This window comes from Rattus norvegicus, chromosome 15, assembly GCF_021556685.1.
Source record: "Rattus norvegicus strain SHRSP/BbbUtx chromosome 15, alternate assembly SHRSP_T2T, whole genome shotgun sequence".
In the NCBI taxonomy this organism is placed as follows: Eukaryota; Metazoa; Chordata; class Mammalia; order Rodentia; family Muridae; genus Rattus; species Rattus norvegicus.
In genome coordinates, this window is record NC_141548.1 from 60,306,347 (window position 1) to 60,324,675 (window position 18,329).

An 18,329-nucleotide genomic window follows, 5' to 3' on the forward strand; every position below is an offset into this window, starting at 1 on the left:
AAATACAGCTAAGTGAAAGTGACAGACCCCTTGTCCAAGTTTGTAAAGATTCAAGTGAAAAGATTTGCAGTTAAGAAGTGGAAGCTTTGTTCTCAGGTCTACCTGACATTTTATTCTTTATTGCTGACATATTTGCTTTCATATAGGAATCACTTTATTTAAAAGTTGCTTAAGCCAGATGTTGTATTGCATGTGTGTAAGTCCAGCACTTGGGAGGCAGAGGTAAAAGGAATGCCACAAGTTAAGGGCAAGCCTGGTTTTACGTAGTGTCTTCTAGGCCAGCCAGGGTTATTCATAAGATCCTGTCTCAAAAAAGAAATGTGGTCCCCAGGGTGTTCTGGGTCCTGGCCTTAATTACTGGTTGCATGGGTATATTGAGTACTAGGAAACACATTTATGTGAGTATGTCTGTTCTATATTTTACATGTTAATCACCAAACTACAGTCTGTGGGCTTCATTCTCTACAACCTTCCAGCATGGGTCTAACACTCATGTAACCTGGTTACTACTTGATTCAAAATCAAGTAAAAGAACAGACTGAAATGAAAGAGAATTGCTCCAATTTCCTTTAAGCCTTCCTGTAGTCTACCAGGAATCTGCATGTAAAGTTACTATACAGTGTATCAGCTCCAGTGGAATGTGTGTTGGCCTTAAGAACAGCTGTCATAGGTGAAATGGGCCAGGGTCTTACTTCCTGAGCGTCTGAAGTGGAGCGTCTTTCTGCTCCTAATGTGTACACTGTAAACACGATGTCGTAGACTGCATTCTGGGTGAGTTTTGGAGTCAGATAAAGCTTTCTTCCTATGTACATGTGCTCCTGGTGACGTGTGCTGGTGAACATGTTTCCTCCTGGCTGCCTCTATGCCAACCAGACACAAGCTAAAGTCATCTGAGAAGAGGGGACCTCAATTGAGAAAATGCCTCCATAAGATCAAGCTGTAGGCAATCCTGTGAGACATTATAATTAGTGATTGATGGGGGAGGGCCCAGCCCATTGTGAGTGGGGCCATCCTTTGACTGGTGATCCTGGTTTATATAAGAAAGCAGTACCCTGCCATGGCCTCTGCATCAGCTCCTGCCTCCAGGTTCCTGCCATGTTTGAGTTCCTGTCCCAGCGTCCTTTGATGATGAACAGTGGTATGGAAGTATAAGCCAAACAAACCCTTTTCTCCCCAAGTTGGTCATGGTGTTTCATCAAAGCAGTAGTCTATCTAAAACACTTGATAATGGGGAGACATACTTACACTTTCAAATCATCTTTGACAGGTTTCCCCTACCAGAAAAGACATTCATGGGCTACTGGATAATCGGTCAGACGGGAAATGGAATGCAAAAGGTCTTGTGTCCAGCAGAAACTCATCGCATTGACATAAAGGTGACTGTCCCTATTGTTTCCTCTTAGCATTGAATCTAACAAGCTTTTTGAATCTTCTGTTGATGTGGTCCATACTGTCTGAGGCCGGCAAGCAATACTTACTGGTTGGTTGGCTCTTTAGCTTCTGTGCCAACTTAAAATTCAATCTGACCTCCAAGGAATTCAGTGTAGGCAGTTGCTATTGGACAAACAGAACTTCTAAGAGCTAGTCTTGTGTTTCAGGACAATCTATTGGATATATTTTTTATTTTCCTTACAGAATTTCTCTGTGATATTTGTCTTTATGTATGCTAACAAGATTAAATTGTCTTCCTTTTCCCATTTTTACCCATACATTGTTGACATTGTCTTCCTGAGAAAAAGGAAAGGGTCACATGCCATTAGTTATCATCAAAATCATTCTAAGCATTTCAGGGAGAAAGAGTTCCCCTCTGGGCCATTAGGAGCAGAAGTCAGGGATCACACTGAAATCATTGTTCTAAAACAGGTATTCTGTCTGCCACTACCCCACTGCTGGGATCAACATGGACAGCAAAGTCAGCAAACCTAACCTGTAAATGGCCAAAAGGTATATGCAGTAGATTTTGTGGTCTATAAAGATTTGGTTGTAGCAAAAAAAATTCTGTCATTGTAACACGATAACCAGTTATGGCAGTACATAAACAAAAGGATGTTTTCTTCCTCTAAAGTTGTATTTAGAAAATCCAGGAGTGAGTTCTGGTTTGTCATTCCCTTTGGGAGCATAGAGTCTTCTCATTTGTCAGAGCCTCTTGTCAGGGCTGTCCCTTTCCTCTACCCCACCCTCCCAATGTCACCTAAGCATGATCAGAGCACCTAAGTCACTTCCAGAAGTGTTTTCTCAAGGTTTTAAGAGGGCTACAGTTTGACTCTTCAGTTCCCTAGGTACAGTCTATGTAGGAGGGGACATGAACACCAATCTCTAGCCCAAATGTCTTGATTAATTAAGGACTGTAGGACATACGAGTCATTGAAGACTTAGTTGTACAATAGGATTCTTCCAGGAAGTCATAGCTAGCTACCCAGACTGATATGCACAATATTATTAAGTTAGTTTCTTTGCTTGTACTGAGAATCATATGACCATAAGCGAAACATTCCACTTTTTATAAGTAGCACTAATGATTATCAGTCATTTGAGGGGGGTTAGTTTGTCTTATAGGGTAATTTTTAAACATTTCATTGCAAAGATCCACTTTAGCCATTACGTTTCAGTATAAAGATCTCACAACCTTCCTTCACAATGGAAATATACCAGTCCCTGGCTTGTTAACTTATGTTATTTTGATGGTTTGAGCAACTCTGGGTCTCTTTCTATTTGGAGGTCAGTGGGTTTGGATTTAGGAAGTAATGTAGTCATAAGAAATCTTATACTGCTTTAGACATGGTATGCTTCATTGAAACAAAAGAAAGAGAGAACTGTAATGAGCTATAGCACGGGAAAGCACTGATGAAGGTAAGTATATGCTGTTATTATGGTTGTAAGTACCATGCCAAGTGATAAAGTAGAATATGTCAAGACAGCAAATACTGAAATACTGTATTTTGGAAGAACTGCTTTAGTGACTACCCAACCACCTTCACTAACTGTGGCTTTGTTACAGGGTCCAGTACTTGTGAACATAGAAAAGTACCCAATAGAGAAACATGAATCCAGATTCCTGAACTTTACTGAGGAATGTACTTCTTGGCGGTTTCCAGTGGATGAAGTTAATTTAATCTCTGACATCGCTGTATCACATGGTATGTCATTGATTCTTTTGGTCTTTTCCTCCTGTACTATTTTAAAATCAGAGGGATTACAGTGATGTTTGAGGCATAAAGAACTCTGAGAGAGACACAGTTGGTGACTTGGCCAATCCAGATAGCAATTATATGTAATTTAGAACTAATTTCCTCTAACAACCCCACAAAATGCTATTGTGGACCCCACATAAGCATGGCTGGGTTGGTGTACAGACGTCTGTTTCTCATTACAGTCAGAGCACAAAGTTAAGTGCACCCAGGCATGTGCTGAAAATACAAGGGGAGAAGAGTAAGGAGAAACATTGGATCTGAGGAGGGAGGCTGGGGTTCCTGAATGGTGATTGCGTAAACCACAGCAGTGAGGCCCAGAGCCTCTTCCCATCATTGAGCCTTCCGTTGTCAGGGATACAGGGAGTGGGTGGCAGCGGTTGGCGTCTGCACTTGGGGGCTGCTGCCACCGCTGTCTCGATTGAGCCTTAGACCCTGGCTACCTTTGGACAGATGTTCTTAAGGTGATGTCAGTTACTAAAGTGGTAAGAACAAACTGGTAGAAGGCAAGGACAGCTGCTAACTTGACTGAGATGGAGTCACTGAGGGGAGTAAGTCTGGGTCTTGCTTTTGTTCGTGTGAGTTCTGTGGCTGTCATTTAGTCCTCCAGTCAGCCATTTTGAATAAGTGTTTGAGACTGGGTTATTGTTTGTTGGTGGTAGATAAGAGCTCCCAGTGGTAGCACCATCCAGGTGCTCTTATCAGGAAATGTTGTCGCACTCACCGGTAAAAAAAGAGAAAGTTTGGGAATGGTTAAATGAAGGTTAAATGAACTTTGGTGCTTGTGATGTGTGGTGACCCTCTTAATGCACACCTGAGGCAGAGAGCAAATTGCCTGCAACACTTTTTAAACTTGCTGTTGGCCCTCTCTTCTGAACATAGTGCTTCAGGTTGCCGAGCAGGCAGTCACAGTTGGCCTTGAAAAAGACTCATTTGCTTTTCCTCTCAGAGGAACCACATCTGCAATCTGGATTTCCCCTTTGTTCTTATCCTTCTCTTTTTAAAACCTATTCTGCATATGCATATATGTATTATATATATATAATATGTATATATATGTATATATATAATGTGTGTGTGTGTGTGTGTGTGTGTGTGTGTGTGTGTGTGTGTGTGCACGTTAGAGAAAACAGCACTTTCTTGGGAGGGAGTTGGATAATTATATATCTATGTGTTTGAGCCGAGGACCAGACAGCACCTAATGCCTGTAATGTGAGAAAGATTAATAATCCTGTGGTGCATATTTCTGCCCCTGCTCCTTCTGAGTCCCTGCTGCCCTCTCATATTCAGAAAAGTATTCATAAAATGTTAAATCGAACTTGTTTTTGTTCATAATGAATGTATTTAAAAGACTTATAAAGGACAAATTCTATTATCCTGACTGATACTTGGAATTGCTACAACATAGTTCATATCAGCTCTTAAATAACAGGCCAGGTATGGTAGCACACATCTTTAATCCCAGCATTCAGGAGACAGAGGCAGGTGGCTCTCTGTGAGTTCAAGGCCAGCTTAGTCTATATGGTGAGTTCCAGAACAGCCAGAGCTCATAGTAAGACCCTATCTTAGAAAATGATGATGATGATGATGATGATGATGATGATGATGATGATGATGATGATGATGATAATGATGATGATGATGATGATGATGTCTGCTTCAGCTTCTTTCTTCCTCCTCTTCCTCTCCTCCTCCTTTTTCTCCTTCTTTTTTAGACAGGGTCTCAGTGTGTTACCAAGGCTGGCCTATTACTTGCTATGTAGACTAGGCTGGCCTCAAACTCACAGAGATTCACAAGCTGCTGCCTCCCAAAGGCATACACCACCACGCCCAACCTGGTGGCTGTGTTCCTCATTGATATTAGTTTTGTTATTTAAATTTCACATATCTTTTAATGCACTTTTCTAGTGTGTATATACTTATTGTAGAACTGATTATCTTGGGCATATTTGTATATGTTTTAGAATGTTTTAGAATGGCTCATACAAATGCGTGATCCAGATTTTCTTGGATTACAGCAAATTTCACTCCATCTCACTGTCTTCCTTTTCATCTAATTTGACATTAAGGAAATATGATTGCTATAAAATTAATAACTGACAGATAAGCAATGCTTAAAGCACTCATCAGACAAAGGCAGCTTATACCGCAAGGTGCTCACATAAGAGATGGTGGCCCTGTTAATTTAAGGGGGGGGTGCTCAGTCTACAATCCTTGCCATGCTTTGCTGAAGCAGGGGGCACGGCAGCCCCCTCCAGCTCCACTGACGTCGTACCTACAGTCCATTGGCTCCGCTGGCGATGGAAACATACAGAAGCATTCATAGATGTTTTACAAGTACCTGGATTTAAGAGATTTTGGATTTTGGAGATTGCATAAGAAAATTTCCAATAAGAATATTAGATTAGAAGCTAAAATCTATAGTGCTAGACTGTGAGGGTTTAGCTGAGTGGTAGAGTTCTTGCTTAACATGATCATTGCCTTAAGTTAAATCTCCATTACCATATCTGGAAGGGGGAGGCCCACAGGGCTCAGAGGTTTCTTTTTAATTTATTTATTTTATGTATGTGAGTACACTGTGGCTGTCTTCAGACACACCAGAAGAGGGCATTGGTCCCATTACAGATGGTTGTGAGCCACCATGTGGTTGCTGGGAATTGAATTCAGGACCTCTGGAAGAGTAGTCAGTGCTCTTAACCGCTGAGCCGTCTCTCCAGCCCAGGGCTCAGATATTTTTAAAAATCAAATTTCTTATTTATAGCAAGAAAATTCTATAAACTAATGACTATCTAAAGGAGAAGAACTTAGCCGACGATGTTGACAGAGTTCTTCTGAAAGAACAGTGTCCTGATAGAGGAAAGCAGTGGCCACAGAGCTCTTTGCTACCAGGCAGCGAGAAGTTTCCTGACGTCACCGATTGGAGTTATCATGGGTCGTCGTGGAATTCTTTGGGAGCCCAAATAGGTGCTGCTTTACTACGTGGTGTCACTCTGCACATTTAGGAGGTTTTCAGCTTGATAACCTGAAACCCACGTGCTGAGCTTCCCCCGGCTCAGGTACAAGATTCAGCCATGCTAGAACCCTTAGCCAGCCAGAAACCTGTTCACAAACTGCACAACGAATACGTTTTCATTTCAGAAAATGGAGAGCATACACTGTATGTAGCTACGTGCAATCCCATTTCCTTGTACTTCATGAACATGACTGGGGAAAATGGCTTCTTCGTGGACTTCTTCGACATCTTCCCAAGGATGGCCAGTGGATCCTGGCGGCCGTTTGTCACAGTAGCACCATTGGGAAGTCCACTCAGGGGTCAGGTTGTTCTGCATGAGGAGCAGGTAAGGCACACTAGGCACTCACGGGACTGATGTGGGAAGAGCGAGTGCTTTGAAGGAAAAGTCAGCTGTGATTGAAAACCTGTGCTTTCAGAAAGAGCTCGTGCTGTACCGATAGCACAAACCACAAAGCTGGGCTACTGTCTTCTCTCTGCAGAGACCTGAACACACTTTTCAAGTCTGCAAACGGGTCACAGACAGTTTTCTACCTTACCACATTGACAGTTAAGAAACTGTCAGTCTCTTTAAAGAGATAGAACACTAGTGAACCAACAGATGAATGCATCTCCTCCAGGTTGTCTAGCAGCAGGGTGATGTCAGAGAGCGTGAGGAGATGAAGTGGGTTAGGAGGGTAATGGGACGAAGAGTGCCGAGGCGTCTCCTCTGAGGAAGTAGCATTTTAGGGGGATCTAAGTGACGTTTTTCGGAGATAGCCACAGAAATCCAATGAGTGAAGTGCACTGGGATCCTTCTGTATCTAGCGATGCTCAGCTTCTATCCATCACGTTTATAGATTAGTAAATTAAGGTCTCCCTAATGAAAAGGGCAGATGCCTAGCTAGCGTCAGGCTGACAGCAATTCCAGACAGATGACACAGATCAGAAGATAGGCTGTGCTTCCCTTAGTGGAATTCTAAAGGTCTCATTACTCTGTACCACCAATAGACAGTGGTCTGGTCTTGTGTGCCTATTTTCTACCTAACATCTACCAGGTGTTGCGCGAGACATAGTATTTATCTTACAATTCCCATGCCTACTCCCGGGAAAGGGAGGAAGGAAACAGCGAAGGTGGCTCAGTGGTTAGGAGCACTTACTACTCTTGCACAGGACCCAGATTTCTGATACAGTAGCTCACAGTTACCTGTAACTCTTATTCCAGGAGATCCAATATCCTCTTCTGACCTCCACAGACTATGACATGAATATTATACACCTAAACTTGTGCAAGTACACACATACATACCCATAAAAGCAATAAATAAGTAAATAAATCTTTTTTTAAAAAGCGATAACAGTTATTTTTATTCTCAGTTTATAATCTGGTCCAGGATAGACAATAAGAGAAATAAACCACTGGTTAAATTCCACCCTGTCCTAGAGTGTAAGACATGAGAGTGGATGCAACTTAAAATAAGGCCGCTGGGATAGCCCAAGTGGCTGATGGAGGTCAAGGGGAATGGGATAGAAACCTGGACAGAGTGTAGGTGAAGGGAATGGTAAGTCCTGAACCCCAGACGCTAGAACATTCCCTCCTCCTTTTTAAAGATTGAATGAGGGTGAAAAAGGGTGAAGTAGAAAGGTTATTCAGTGAGCGGGAGTAGAGGTGAGGCAGAGGAGGTGGTTGGGAGCAGACTGCTCAGGGCCTTGTAGGCATTGGAAGGTTCTAGGCCCTGAGAGTAACAGGGGAGTGTGGTCTGGCGTGTTAGAAAGGGATTTCTTCCCTTACTCTGTGATCAGTGAGTACTGAGGCAGAATAAAGGGGCCAGTTAAGACCTTCTCACGGTGAGCCATCCAAAAAATATTGGTGGCTTGGAGGGCGAAGGTCATAAGTGATTGACCGAGATGCATTCTGACAGCAAACTGACAGGACTTCCTAACAAAACAGGCATGTGGGGTAAGAGCTCCAGGACAGCTCCAGAGCGTCTTGGTGACACCCTGCCTCAAACAAATGAACAAACAAACAAACAAGAGAAAGCATGAAGACCTGAGTTCAGATCCTCATCCCACAAGAGCTTCACAACCAGAAGAATCCGCCATAGAAAGTACCTGTCAGGGTGATTTTAAATTTAATTAGCTAATCAAATTTGAATGAGACTCAAAATTGGAAGTATTTATTCAAACAGTTCCCCCAGATTTTCAGCTTGTCACATTAACAGAAATTTACAAATTCTGTAAAACTATTAGTTTTTAGATGCTCAGCTCATGTTTTACTTCTCAAAAGACCGATTGTTTTGCAACATTGTAGACTGATTTTTTGTTCAGTGACTTTCATCAAGTAAATAAGGTTTCCACTGTAGAGCTGCACTTGACTTCACAGCCTGTGCCCCGCCTCTAGGCATCCTCAGACCCTGTCTGACTTCTCATCCCGAGCGACACGACATTCGAGGTATCCGTACGCTCCCTCAAGCTGCCCCTCCACTCCCTCCTCACAGAGGTTATCCCAGTCGACTGTTTTATAAAACGGCGCAGTCAGGCTGGATGGTGGTGACGCACACCGTTAATCCCAGCACTCAAGAGACAGAGGCAGGTGGATCCCTGATTTTGAGGCCAGCCTGATCTACAAAGCAAGGTCCAGGACAGCCAAGGATGCATAGAGAAACCCTGTCTCAGGGGCAAGGGGGAGATGAGCAATTTAACTAGTGGTGTAAACATGTGGGCTGCCCTCAAATCCTTCCTGACTGGTAGGACTGAAGACGGAGTTGAAAGGGACACAGTAAAGCCACAAATAAACCCGGCTCTTATCATGTTAAAGCTTTGCTGTAGTTGCATCCTCCTGCTTAGTTGGAAAGTTGCTCAAAAATTCCTTGCTAAAATAAAATCTTAAGTGAGGACAGGAAACCTAAAAATAGCGGCCTTGCCCTGCCCCTGTTCCCCAGGGCTCCTCGTACATCTGCTCAGCCTTTAGTGTCTCAGACTGGGCATGGAGGTCGTCCAGAGGTTACTCTTCTCCCAGTCAGACACAAATACAAGAAACTGCTCAGTTGCTCCACCCTGCCCCCACCTCAAGCAGGGCCAAGCCAGCTTCTTGTACTCATAGGTGACGTGAGATTCTATTTTTGAGCACAGGCAGAATATATCATTAGTCATTTACAGAAGGAACCCATTAACATCTGAAAGGACGGAGCCACAGAGCTCCTTAAGGCTGCCAAGGGTTGGAGGAACCCATTCTCAGCCCACGGGGCAGTGCACTCAGGCTGTGGACACATGTGCTAGGAAATGCGTGCGTGTGTGTGTGTGTGTGTGTGTGTGTGTGTGTGTGTGTGTGTGTGTGTGAGAGAGAGAGAGAGAGAGAGAGAGAGAGAGAGAGAGAGAGAGAGAGAGAGAGTGCTCTAGTCACGTATGCCCAGTTAGGATACGAGTTTTAGAACCTAGAAAAGGAAGGGAGATGGGAATTACACTGAACTCTCTCTGTAATCATCTGCTCATTCTTTATTATTTTAAGACTTCCTTTAATTGCAGATTCCCTAAGAGCTAAGCATTTATGACAGAGTTATATGTATTTATCATGCAAGAAACATTTTCTCTATTAAAACCTACTCAAACAGAATTTAGCCTAGGACCTAGAATTTAGCCTTGCACATTTTCAGCTTGCTGTTACACTTCCTTTTTAAATTATGTTTCACGTGCATGTGTCAAGGCCACAGGGTGATGTGAGGTGTCCTTCTCGGCCTCACTCTGCCTCACATTATTGAAGCAGGGTCTCTCACATGACTGCAGAGAGCACAGGTTCATCTGTCAAACCCCAGTTCTACCTGGAAAGTCCAGGCAGCTGCCATGTCTGGCTTTTATGGCTTTTACCTGGATTCTAGGGACCCAACCTCTGCCCCTTGTGCTTGGTCTGCTGTGGTAAGTTCTTAACAGAGCATCAGAAAGTGTGTCGAGGTCTCGTCTTAAGTAGGATAAGAGAGTGTGTTCTGGAGCCATTATAAATGGCCATAGCCCCGGGGAACACAGGCTTAGGTTCCCAAACTCCACGTCCAGCATAGAGCCAGCTTTATGAAGATTTTAGAACAAAACAGAAAGTGTCATAAATCAAGTCAAGTTTAAAATACACTGGGGGATACACCAGCGAGGCAGGTACAGCAAGATGGGGGGAACTATTTTATAGGCCCAAGATGCTACCTGATGACTCGGTCTTAGCTCTTGGATTAGTAGAAGGTAGTGTTCTGCTAAATTAATAGCTCCTAAGAGTTTTTTATTGATTATTGTGAGATGTTAGTTCAGATTCAGAGTAGAACAAGGCATGGCAGTTCCAGAAGCTAAAACTAGCCCAAGATAAAGTACATAGCCTCTGAGCCTACAAAATCCCTGTCCCCCACAGCACTGAGGCTGCAGTCCGCCCACCCGTCAGCACTGAGGCCGCAGCCGCCCACCCGTCAGTCTCTGCAGACACACACTCCTTCTAGGAGCCTTTGTCCACAGCCAGACGAGGCTTCTTCCCAGGAATTGTAGTTCACAGGTGTTACTTGTGAAAAAGTTAGCGTTTTATCAACATGCTCACTAAAAAATAACATAGCCATAAACCAGAGTATGTGGTGTACAGTATAAACTCGGAGGTGGAAATGTTTTAAATTATCTTGTAAAGTACATTTCTGTATTTCTTTTCATTTCTCTGAACTTTGGAAGACAAGGAAATCTAGAGCCAAATTAGAGCAAGAAAACTGCACTGTTGTGAGACAGTGAGGCATACCTTGTAGATGTCCTTTTACTCTGCCTGCTTTTATATTTTAACCAGAAAAACCAGCTTCTTCGCAGGCTGTGAAGACACGTAATCTCTTCTAGCTTTCTCAGTTTTAAATCCCTATTGCGTGTTTTCCAGTTTGTAAGCTCAGTACTTAGGGTTTATTTCCTTTCTTGAAAAAAATCACTGAGATTGTTACTGCATTGTGATGCCTTAGGATGGTTCCAGGAGTAAGAAGGGCAAGGCCTCAGCCCTCAGGCAAGTTCCACCAAAAGCCAAGGCATGTGTGTGCACAGAGCAGAGTGCCAGAGAGGACAGGACCTGCCCCAGAAAAGGGAGGGTCCTGGAGATGTGTCCAAGTCTGCTTAGAGGTGGGGGATTGTGTGTGGTCCTTCAGAACTGACTGCTTATGCTATCACAGGTAAACCTGGACGATACGAAGACATACAAATTTATTACTTCCCACCACAGGAACCTCCAATGGGAGATTTGAGAGTTCCTTACACAGAATAGCTCCCTTCAGGGAAGAAAAAACAGCAAAACAAAAACCACCAAGCCTTTGTCACACAGAGGGAGAAGAACCCAGAAGTGGGCATCTTAAATGTTTAACTAAAAGGACATGAGTTTTCTTTCTTTTTTTTCCATCTTTATTAACTTGAGTATTTCTTATTTACATTTCGATTGTTATTCCCCTTCCCGGTTTCCAGGCCAACATCCCCCCTAACCCCTCCCCCTCCCCTTCTCTATGGGTGTTCCCCTCCCCATCCTCCCATTACTGCCCTCCCCCCAACAATCTAGTTCACTGGGGGTTCAGCCTTGGCAGGACCCAGGGCTTCCCCTTCCACTGGTGCTCTTACTAGGCTATTCATTGCTACCTATGAGGTCAGAGTCCAGGGTCAGTCCATGTATAGTCTTTAGGTAGTGGCTTAGTCCCTGGAAGCTCTGGTTGCTTGGCATTGTTGTTCATATGGGGTCTCAAGCCCCTTCAAGCTCTTCCAGTCCTTTCTCTGATTCCTTCAACGGGGGTCTCGTCCTCAGTTCAGTGGTTTGCTGCTGGCATTCGCCTATGTATTTGCTGTATTCTGGCTGTGTCTCTCAGGAGAGATCTACATCCGGTTCCTACAGGCCTGCACTTCTTTGCTTCATCCATCTTGTCTAATTGGGTGGCTGTATATGTATGGGCCACATGTGGGGCAGGCTCTGAATGGGGGTTCCTTCTACCTCTGTTCTAAACTTTGCCTCCCTGTTCCCTCCCAAGGGTATTCTAGCCTCTTTCCAGTCTGTCTGTCCACCAGTTGCACAGCTCTCCGTGGTGCTGCAGAAATTGTTGCAGCAGCTGTAATGGAAGTTCTGTGGGTGCAGGGCAGAGACAGCTCCCCACCACTCCCTACTCCCTGAGTTCAGGCTGCAGATCTCCACTCAGATAATCCCACATCCTTGGCTTCACCTCAGAAAAGGATTTCAGGCTGAGCCAATATTGAACAAATATGGAGGGCATGTTGGTGGTGGTGGTGGTGTTGGTGTTGGTTTGTTGTTGGTAGTGGCGTGTTTGTTTCGTTTTAAAATGTGTGTGAATGTGTGCGAGAGTGCATGTGCACACACGTCTATGCCATGGTATACTTGGAATTCTTGATTTTCATCTGGAAAGAAGCTTCATGCCTGACTCATGAGAGAGGGGCTCCATTTTCTTCCTGCCCCCCATCATTTTCCCTGTCTTTCTATCCAGCCTCATTTCAACCTCAGTGAATTTCAAGGTGACAAGCATTTGCTACTAGCTAGGTTTTTACACTCTCACATACTTTTGCTAATCCGATTTTCTACTATTTTCTTACTTGAACCTAGTCTATGAAAAGAATAAAATTTTACTAAGGGTCATATAAGAACACTATGTTAAAGGTTATCCTTTTTATTCTTTTTAAATATTTGATTATTTTCTGTGTGTGAGAGAGACACACACAGAGAGACACTGAGACAGTTGCTGTATGTAGGTTGTATACTATGTGTGTGCTTGGTACTTATAGAGGCCAGATGTTGGTGACAGATCTCCTGGAGCCACAGGCGGGGGTACATCACGAGGTCCTCTGTGAGAGCATGCAGTGTTCTAACGCTGAGCTATCTCTCAACTCCAAGTGTCATCCTCACTTCCTGACTATGTAATAAACAGAAATACAGAGCAGCTATCTTTGATTTTAAGACAACCTTCAAAGAAAAGGTTACATCATTATCTAGTTAGAAAATCTTCAGTAAATTACCAAACATGTATTCTGTGTGAAGATTACCGAGTGTTCTCATGATACCTTACATTTCAGTATCATTGCCTTTCCTTTGGTTTATCACAGTCACCTTCCGTCTCAGGTTCCTAGTCGCTGCTGTTTTTATTGTGGTTGGGGGCGGGGAGGAGGTTGTCTTCATTTCATACCATTTTGTTTCTTTCCAGAGTAATGTCGTCCTCTTGCTAGACACCACTGGCCGTGCCATCCACCGTCTCGTCCTTCCCACAGAAGAGTCTACATCTAAGAAGTCTTCCTGGTGGAACAAGGAGGAAGGTGTAAGGGATACCAGACTTGCCTAGCAAATTGATTGCCAGGGATGTTCCCATCCACAAAGACGGATGCCTGCCTGTCCCTCCCAGTGCCAAACAACAGAAACTAGAAGACACAGAAGAGTTATTCAGCAATTTTAGATTTTGACGTGTAAAGGCTGTGTAGTTAGATATACAGTTAAATAGCAGGAGGTCCCTGTAGTAGATAGCATATTAACATGAAGATTGCCAGGACTGGACTATTAAGGAACATTAGAGCTATTTGAGTGTGTTATTCGTAACAGATTCTTAGTCATGCAGTCAACTTAATTATTTTCCGATAACATAGTTATATTTTGGATTTGTATGTTAATATCTTAAGTATGGCAACGGGTTTGCCTCTGTCAGAGACATGTTTCAATTTATCAACTAAATTAAACAAACCATGTAACCTCACACAGGGAAAAGTTTTTTCTGCCATTTAGATATAAAAGAAAGCTTGTCCAGTGCTTTGAAAATAAGCATACATAGTTTATAAAAGACTGAAGAACTGTTTTTAAGTGTCATAATTGAAATAAGAGCTAGGAAACAAAGTATTTCCTGTATGCCTATATTATGACATAAATTCCACAATTAACCAGTAATGAGCACCTTTTTTAAACCAGTATTTTGCACTTTTTCAAAGATTAATTTTCAGGTGTTTTGCTTACATGTCTATCTGTGCATCATGAAAGTGCCTGGTGTAGAGGTCAGAAGAGGATGTTGGATCCCCGGGAACTGGAGGTGTAGATGGCTGTGAGCCAACATATAGGTGGTAGGAACTGAACCTAGGTCCTCTGCAAGAGTAGCAGGCACCCTTCACTTCTGGGCTCACCCCACTTGGTACTATTTAAAAATTACTCTGAAGAGGCTTTCGTAGCTTAATGATAGACTGTTGGCCCACCAAGCACAAGGCCCCAAGTCCAAGCCACAGAACTCAGAACAAAACCCCCAACACGCCTAAAGAAGCTTTAATATATAACATGCAGTGTGTTTTAAAATATAGGTTAATCTATGTTCCCCTGAAAGTCTTGGCATGGATAAATGCTTCTCTGTCAGTGACTTGGATCATGCATTGCAGGAGTAGTTATGAGATCATTCATGTCTATCTTTGTTTTGTTTTGTTTTGTTTTTCTTTAGGAAACTTATAGAATGTGTAAAGAATTTTCACACAAAAACTGGGTAGTATTCTACAGACAAACAGGGTAAGCTCTTCACTATAGATGATTTTAAGCCAGAATTCTTATTTTGTTCACTCTGTTATCTGATGTAATTATATTCATTTAGTATAAAACCAACAAAAAGTAATAAAATCTTATTCTTGAAAATAACCTCTGAATATCAGAGACCCCTGAGAAACAGGCAAAAAAGTGATACTGTGATTACACAGCCCCGGCTACACGGCAGGTGTCACTTCTTATTTTTTTCTCATGCCTACCCTGGCAGATGGAGAATTTTGTACACCAGTTTTCTAAAATAGCATGTTCCTTTATTGTTGCTTAGTCTGAGAAAATGCTCGTTTTCAGGTTGTATATTATACCATAACCTGATTACCCCACGTTAGCCCCATCACTTCCTTTCAGATATAATTTTCTTCTCTTTCAGGAATAGCTTGACTGTCCTGGATGTCTTAGAAGGACTAACTCACACCATCTCACTTCCCATCAACCTCAGGACAGTTTTCCTTGTAGCGGAGGACAAATGGCTTCTTGTGGAAAACAAAACAAATCAGTGGGTAAACCTTTGGGTGTTCTCTCTCATGAAGTGTGCAGAGGATCAGCCTCGTCTATCACTGCTCTCCCCTAACTTTATGTTTCTGTGCTTATCAGCCTTTCTAAGGAAGGTTTAGAAGTACACACTGAGGAAAAGTTAAAGTATATTCTGTGTCTCTTCTCAGAGAATGAAATGGAAATTAACAATTAAAAATGATGACTTTTACGAATGACCCACTTGTGTTTGGGGCTTTCCTACTAACACACTGAGCATTCACTGTGTTCTTGCCAAACTCCAGCTGCTACAAAGCAACCCTTTCATCCTCTTTCCTGAGAGGCAAACCCTCCATCCTGGAGATGTTGCCTTTTTGTCACAGGACCCACTTAGACATTTCTCCTTTTCATCTCGTGTACGTACTGGGTATAGTTATGGTGGTGTCTGCTAAGTGCCTTCTTGAGCCTCACAGTTTCTGTGGAAGGCACAGTATCCTGCACCGGCCTTCCATGGTGGATTTCAAGTTTATCTTCCTCGTGTGCTACATCCACCAGGACTCTTCCTGCTGGTTAGCAAAGTGCCTTCCAGACAACAGCATCCGGTACTGATAGATCTATGTTTTAGAAATCTTAAAGGCAAATAAAAGCTTGGGCAATTATAGTCATGCACTTCTCTTTCTCAGCTGGTCACAAATCCAGGGCCATACTCGCATCGGCTGCCTGATCCAAGACTCAGGTCCCGAGGGAGCTCCATTTCTGGACATAGCAGGGCACACCTGAAATCCTAGCACTCAGAATACGGAGGCAGGAATCACAAGCCCATGGCCAGCCTGAGCTAATAATTGATCCTCTACCAATACCCTGTCTCAAAATACATCCACAAGAACAAAAATAGAAAAAAGCGAGAGGGGGCTCAATGGTAGTAAGGGTCATAGCTGTGCCTGTCTTGAATAGGAATTTATTTTAAATTTGTATTCACTATGTTATTTGGTATTTCTCCTTACAGTATTGTTGAAAATACTGGTTTGGTAATTTGTGATGAAAGGTTTAAGGTACAAATTATGCTCAGGGGCTTTGAGAGGAAAATAAAATCTAATTTTTCTTGGTCTGTCCTAATTACTGTTAGAAAAAGAAAACGTTTAAGGTAAAATGGACTTAAATTAAGCCAGGCTTCTTGTTTGCTTACAGGAAGTGTCTCCTGACTAAGCCTGCACACATTGGTGCTGAGGACACCGGGGCCTGCCAGCTGTATATGTTGAAAGAAGAGCTGCCCAGCACAGGGTTTGGGGTCACACAAGGTAAATACTGTGTCCCCTGTGCTTGCTGCTGTGTGTGCATGCTTATGCATACACTGCCCTCCAGGCTGATGGGGGACAGGAGCCTCCTCCGCCTGTGGGATACTTACACCTAACCCAACAGCTTAGACTGCACCAGAGGTAGGAAATCAGACTCTTGCACCTACAAATCTTCATCAGGAAGCCATGCTTTGAAACTCTGTGTGAGATTTGTTTACTTGTTGAATGGCTTGTTTGTCTGTCTGTTTCATTTTTTACTTACTATAGTGAGGTCCCAAGTCTAGCCTGGGTTAGCGTCTTTTCCCCCTATGGGCTGCTTGCTGTCTTATCAGAACTTCTGCTCCGTTCATCACAGTTTGCCAACCCTGGCTCAGCTCCTTGATTCAGGAGGATAGTTACTGCTGCAAGTGTTGGCTTGCAAAAGTGCTTGGACTCACTTTGGGAAGATGCTTTGATAATTAAAACCATATTCTCAGACAAAATCTGGCAGGTGTCGTTTAAGATGTTTTTTTAAAAATTGTCCTTTGTTGCTTGAGTTGTTGAGAATGAAATCTTGCAAAAAAAAAAAGCAACAATAATAATTGCTGGAATGTACTAGGATTATATCATGTCTAAGATGTATCTCACACTTTTCAGAAACAGAGTTCTACGTACCTCATAAAGTTTCAAGCGATCAGCTGTCATCTGAAAACCTAACCTCAGCTGTGGGCCAGAAGATTGCCTCTCCTAACCGTATTCTCTCGGATGAAAAGAGTCACGCCACCATAGTTGTTGGCTTCCCAGACCTCATGGTAAATCCCAGCTTCTGACACTGAGTGCTCCTGAGTGAACATTTCTCCTCAGTGCAGCCTAGCACATCTCGGCCGGTCTGAGGAAGAGGAACTGAAAGTCATGTTCTTGTAAACATTTCCAGTCAAGCCTATGTTTGAAACCAGCCACCAAAACTGTGTTCTCCATTTATTTATAGCTTTAGTACTTTAAAAATAGCGTTTAAACTGTGATGTGATAGAATGTAATAAGGAAAATGGCTTCTTTCCGCCTCTGAGAGTTCATGTGACACAGCACTTAACATACTAATGGTGACTTTCTTATCGCCCCATCCTAATTGTGTGCTCATGGACTGACAAGAGGAACAAGCTGAGACCAATCAAAGTGCCGTGTCTTCTAGGATTTATATAAAGTGATTCTTAAATGGCTTTAAGTAAAAGTAGTCCTCATTTTCCCCCAGTGGAGACGTAGAGGGTGAAAAAGTAAGATTATTCCAAGACAAGTAAGTTGCAACCTGATAGTCTAAGATGTAGCCCTGTGTGTTGTGATTAAATATTCAATTTAAATGATTCCCTTTGTGACTGAAGGCAAGTCAGAGTCTGCTGAAGATAAAGCACGGCTCTACTTGATACACCAAGCTCACATGCTTCCAAGTTCTAGTTTAATTAACAATTGGGAGAGTACTTACGGATATAAAACATTTGAAATCCAAAACTGAGTGGATAATATGTGCCTTAGAATTTGACATGAGCATTACTAGTTGTCAGGTCACAAGCATCTGCTCCCACATTGTGCGACTCACATTGCACAGTGCACTACGGTGTCTGCAGCAGCCTTGATAGACTGATAGAACCACGCTGGTGAGCTTTCTGCCACCCTTGCTGCTTAGGTAGAAAAATAATAGAGCTTTTCTGTGGCAATAGGACTGTCTAAAGATCGGCCTCACCACTTTCCTCTGGTTGGAGATATCAGTGTTAAAATGCAGTGCTACCATGATTAAGGTAGAAGGCAAAAACTGTGTATAGGCTATGGCTTTCGTCAACCCTACAGAACTTCCTAGGACACAAGGTTGTAAC

General features: G+C 43.0%; 1 protein-coding gene across 2 annotated transcripts in view; it reads left to right on the top strand.

Annotated features, from left to right (window-relative positions):
* Positions 1–18,329, top strand: part of Vwa8 (von Willebrand factor A domain containing 8) — a 324,101-nt gene that overhangs the window by 216,025 nt on the left and 89,747 nt on the right. For both annotated transcript variants that reach the window (NM_001427283.1, XM_087585390.1), the window contains 8 exons: positions 1,268–1,376; positions 2,999–3,137; positions 6,327–6,526; positions 13,362–13,472; positions 14,625–14,689; positions 15,090–15,215; positions 16,379–16,488; positions 17,122–17,276. In NM_001427283.1, coding sequence (NP_001414212.1) covers positions 1,268–1,376; positions 2,999–3,137; positions 6,327–6,526; positions 13,362–13,472; positions 14,625–14,689; positions 15,090–15,215; positions 16,379–16,488; positions 17,122–17,276 — 1,015 coding nt within the window. The remainder of the gene's footprint in view (positions 1–1,267; positions 1,377–2,998; positions 3,138–6,326; positions 6,527–13,361; positions 13,473–14,624; positions 14,690–15,089; positions 15,216–16,378; positions 16,489–17,121; positions 17,277–18,329) is intronic.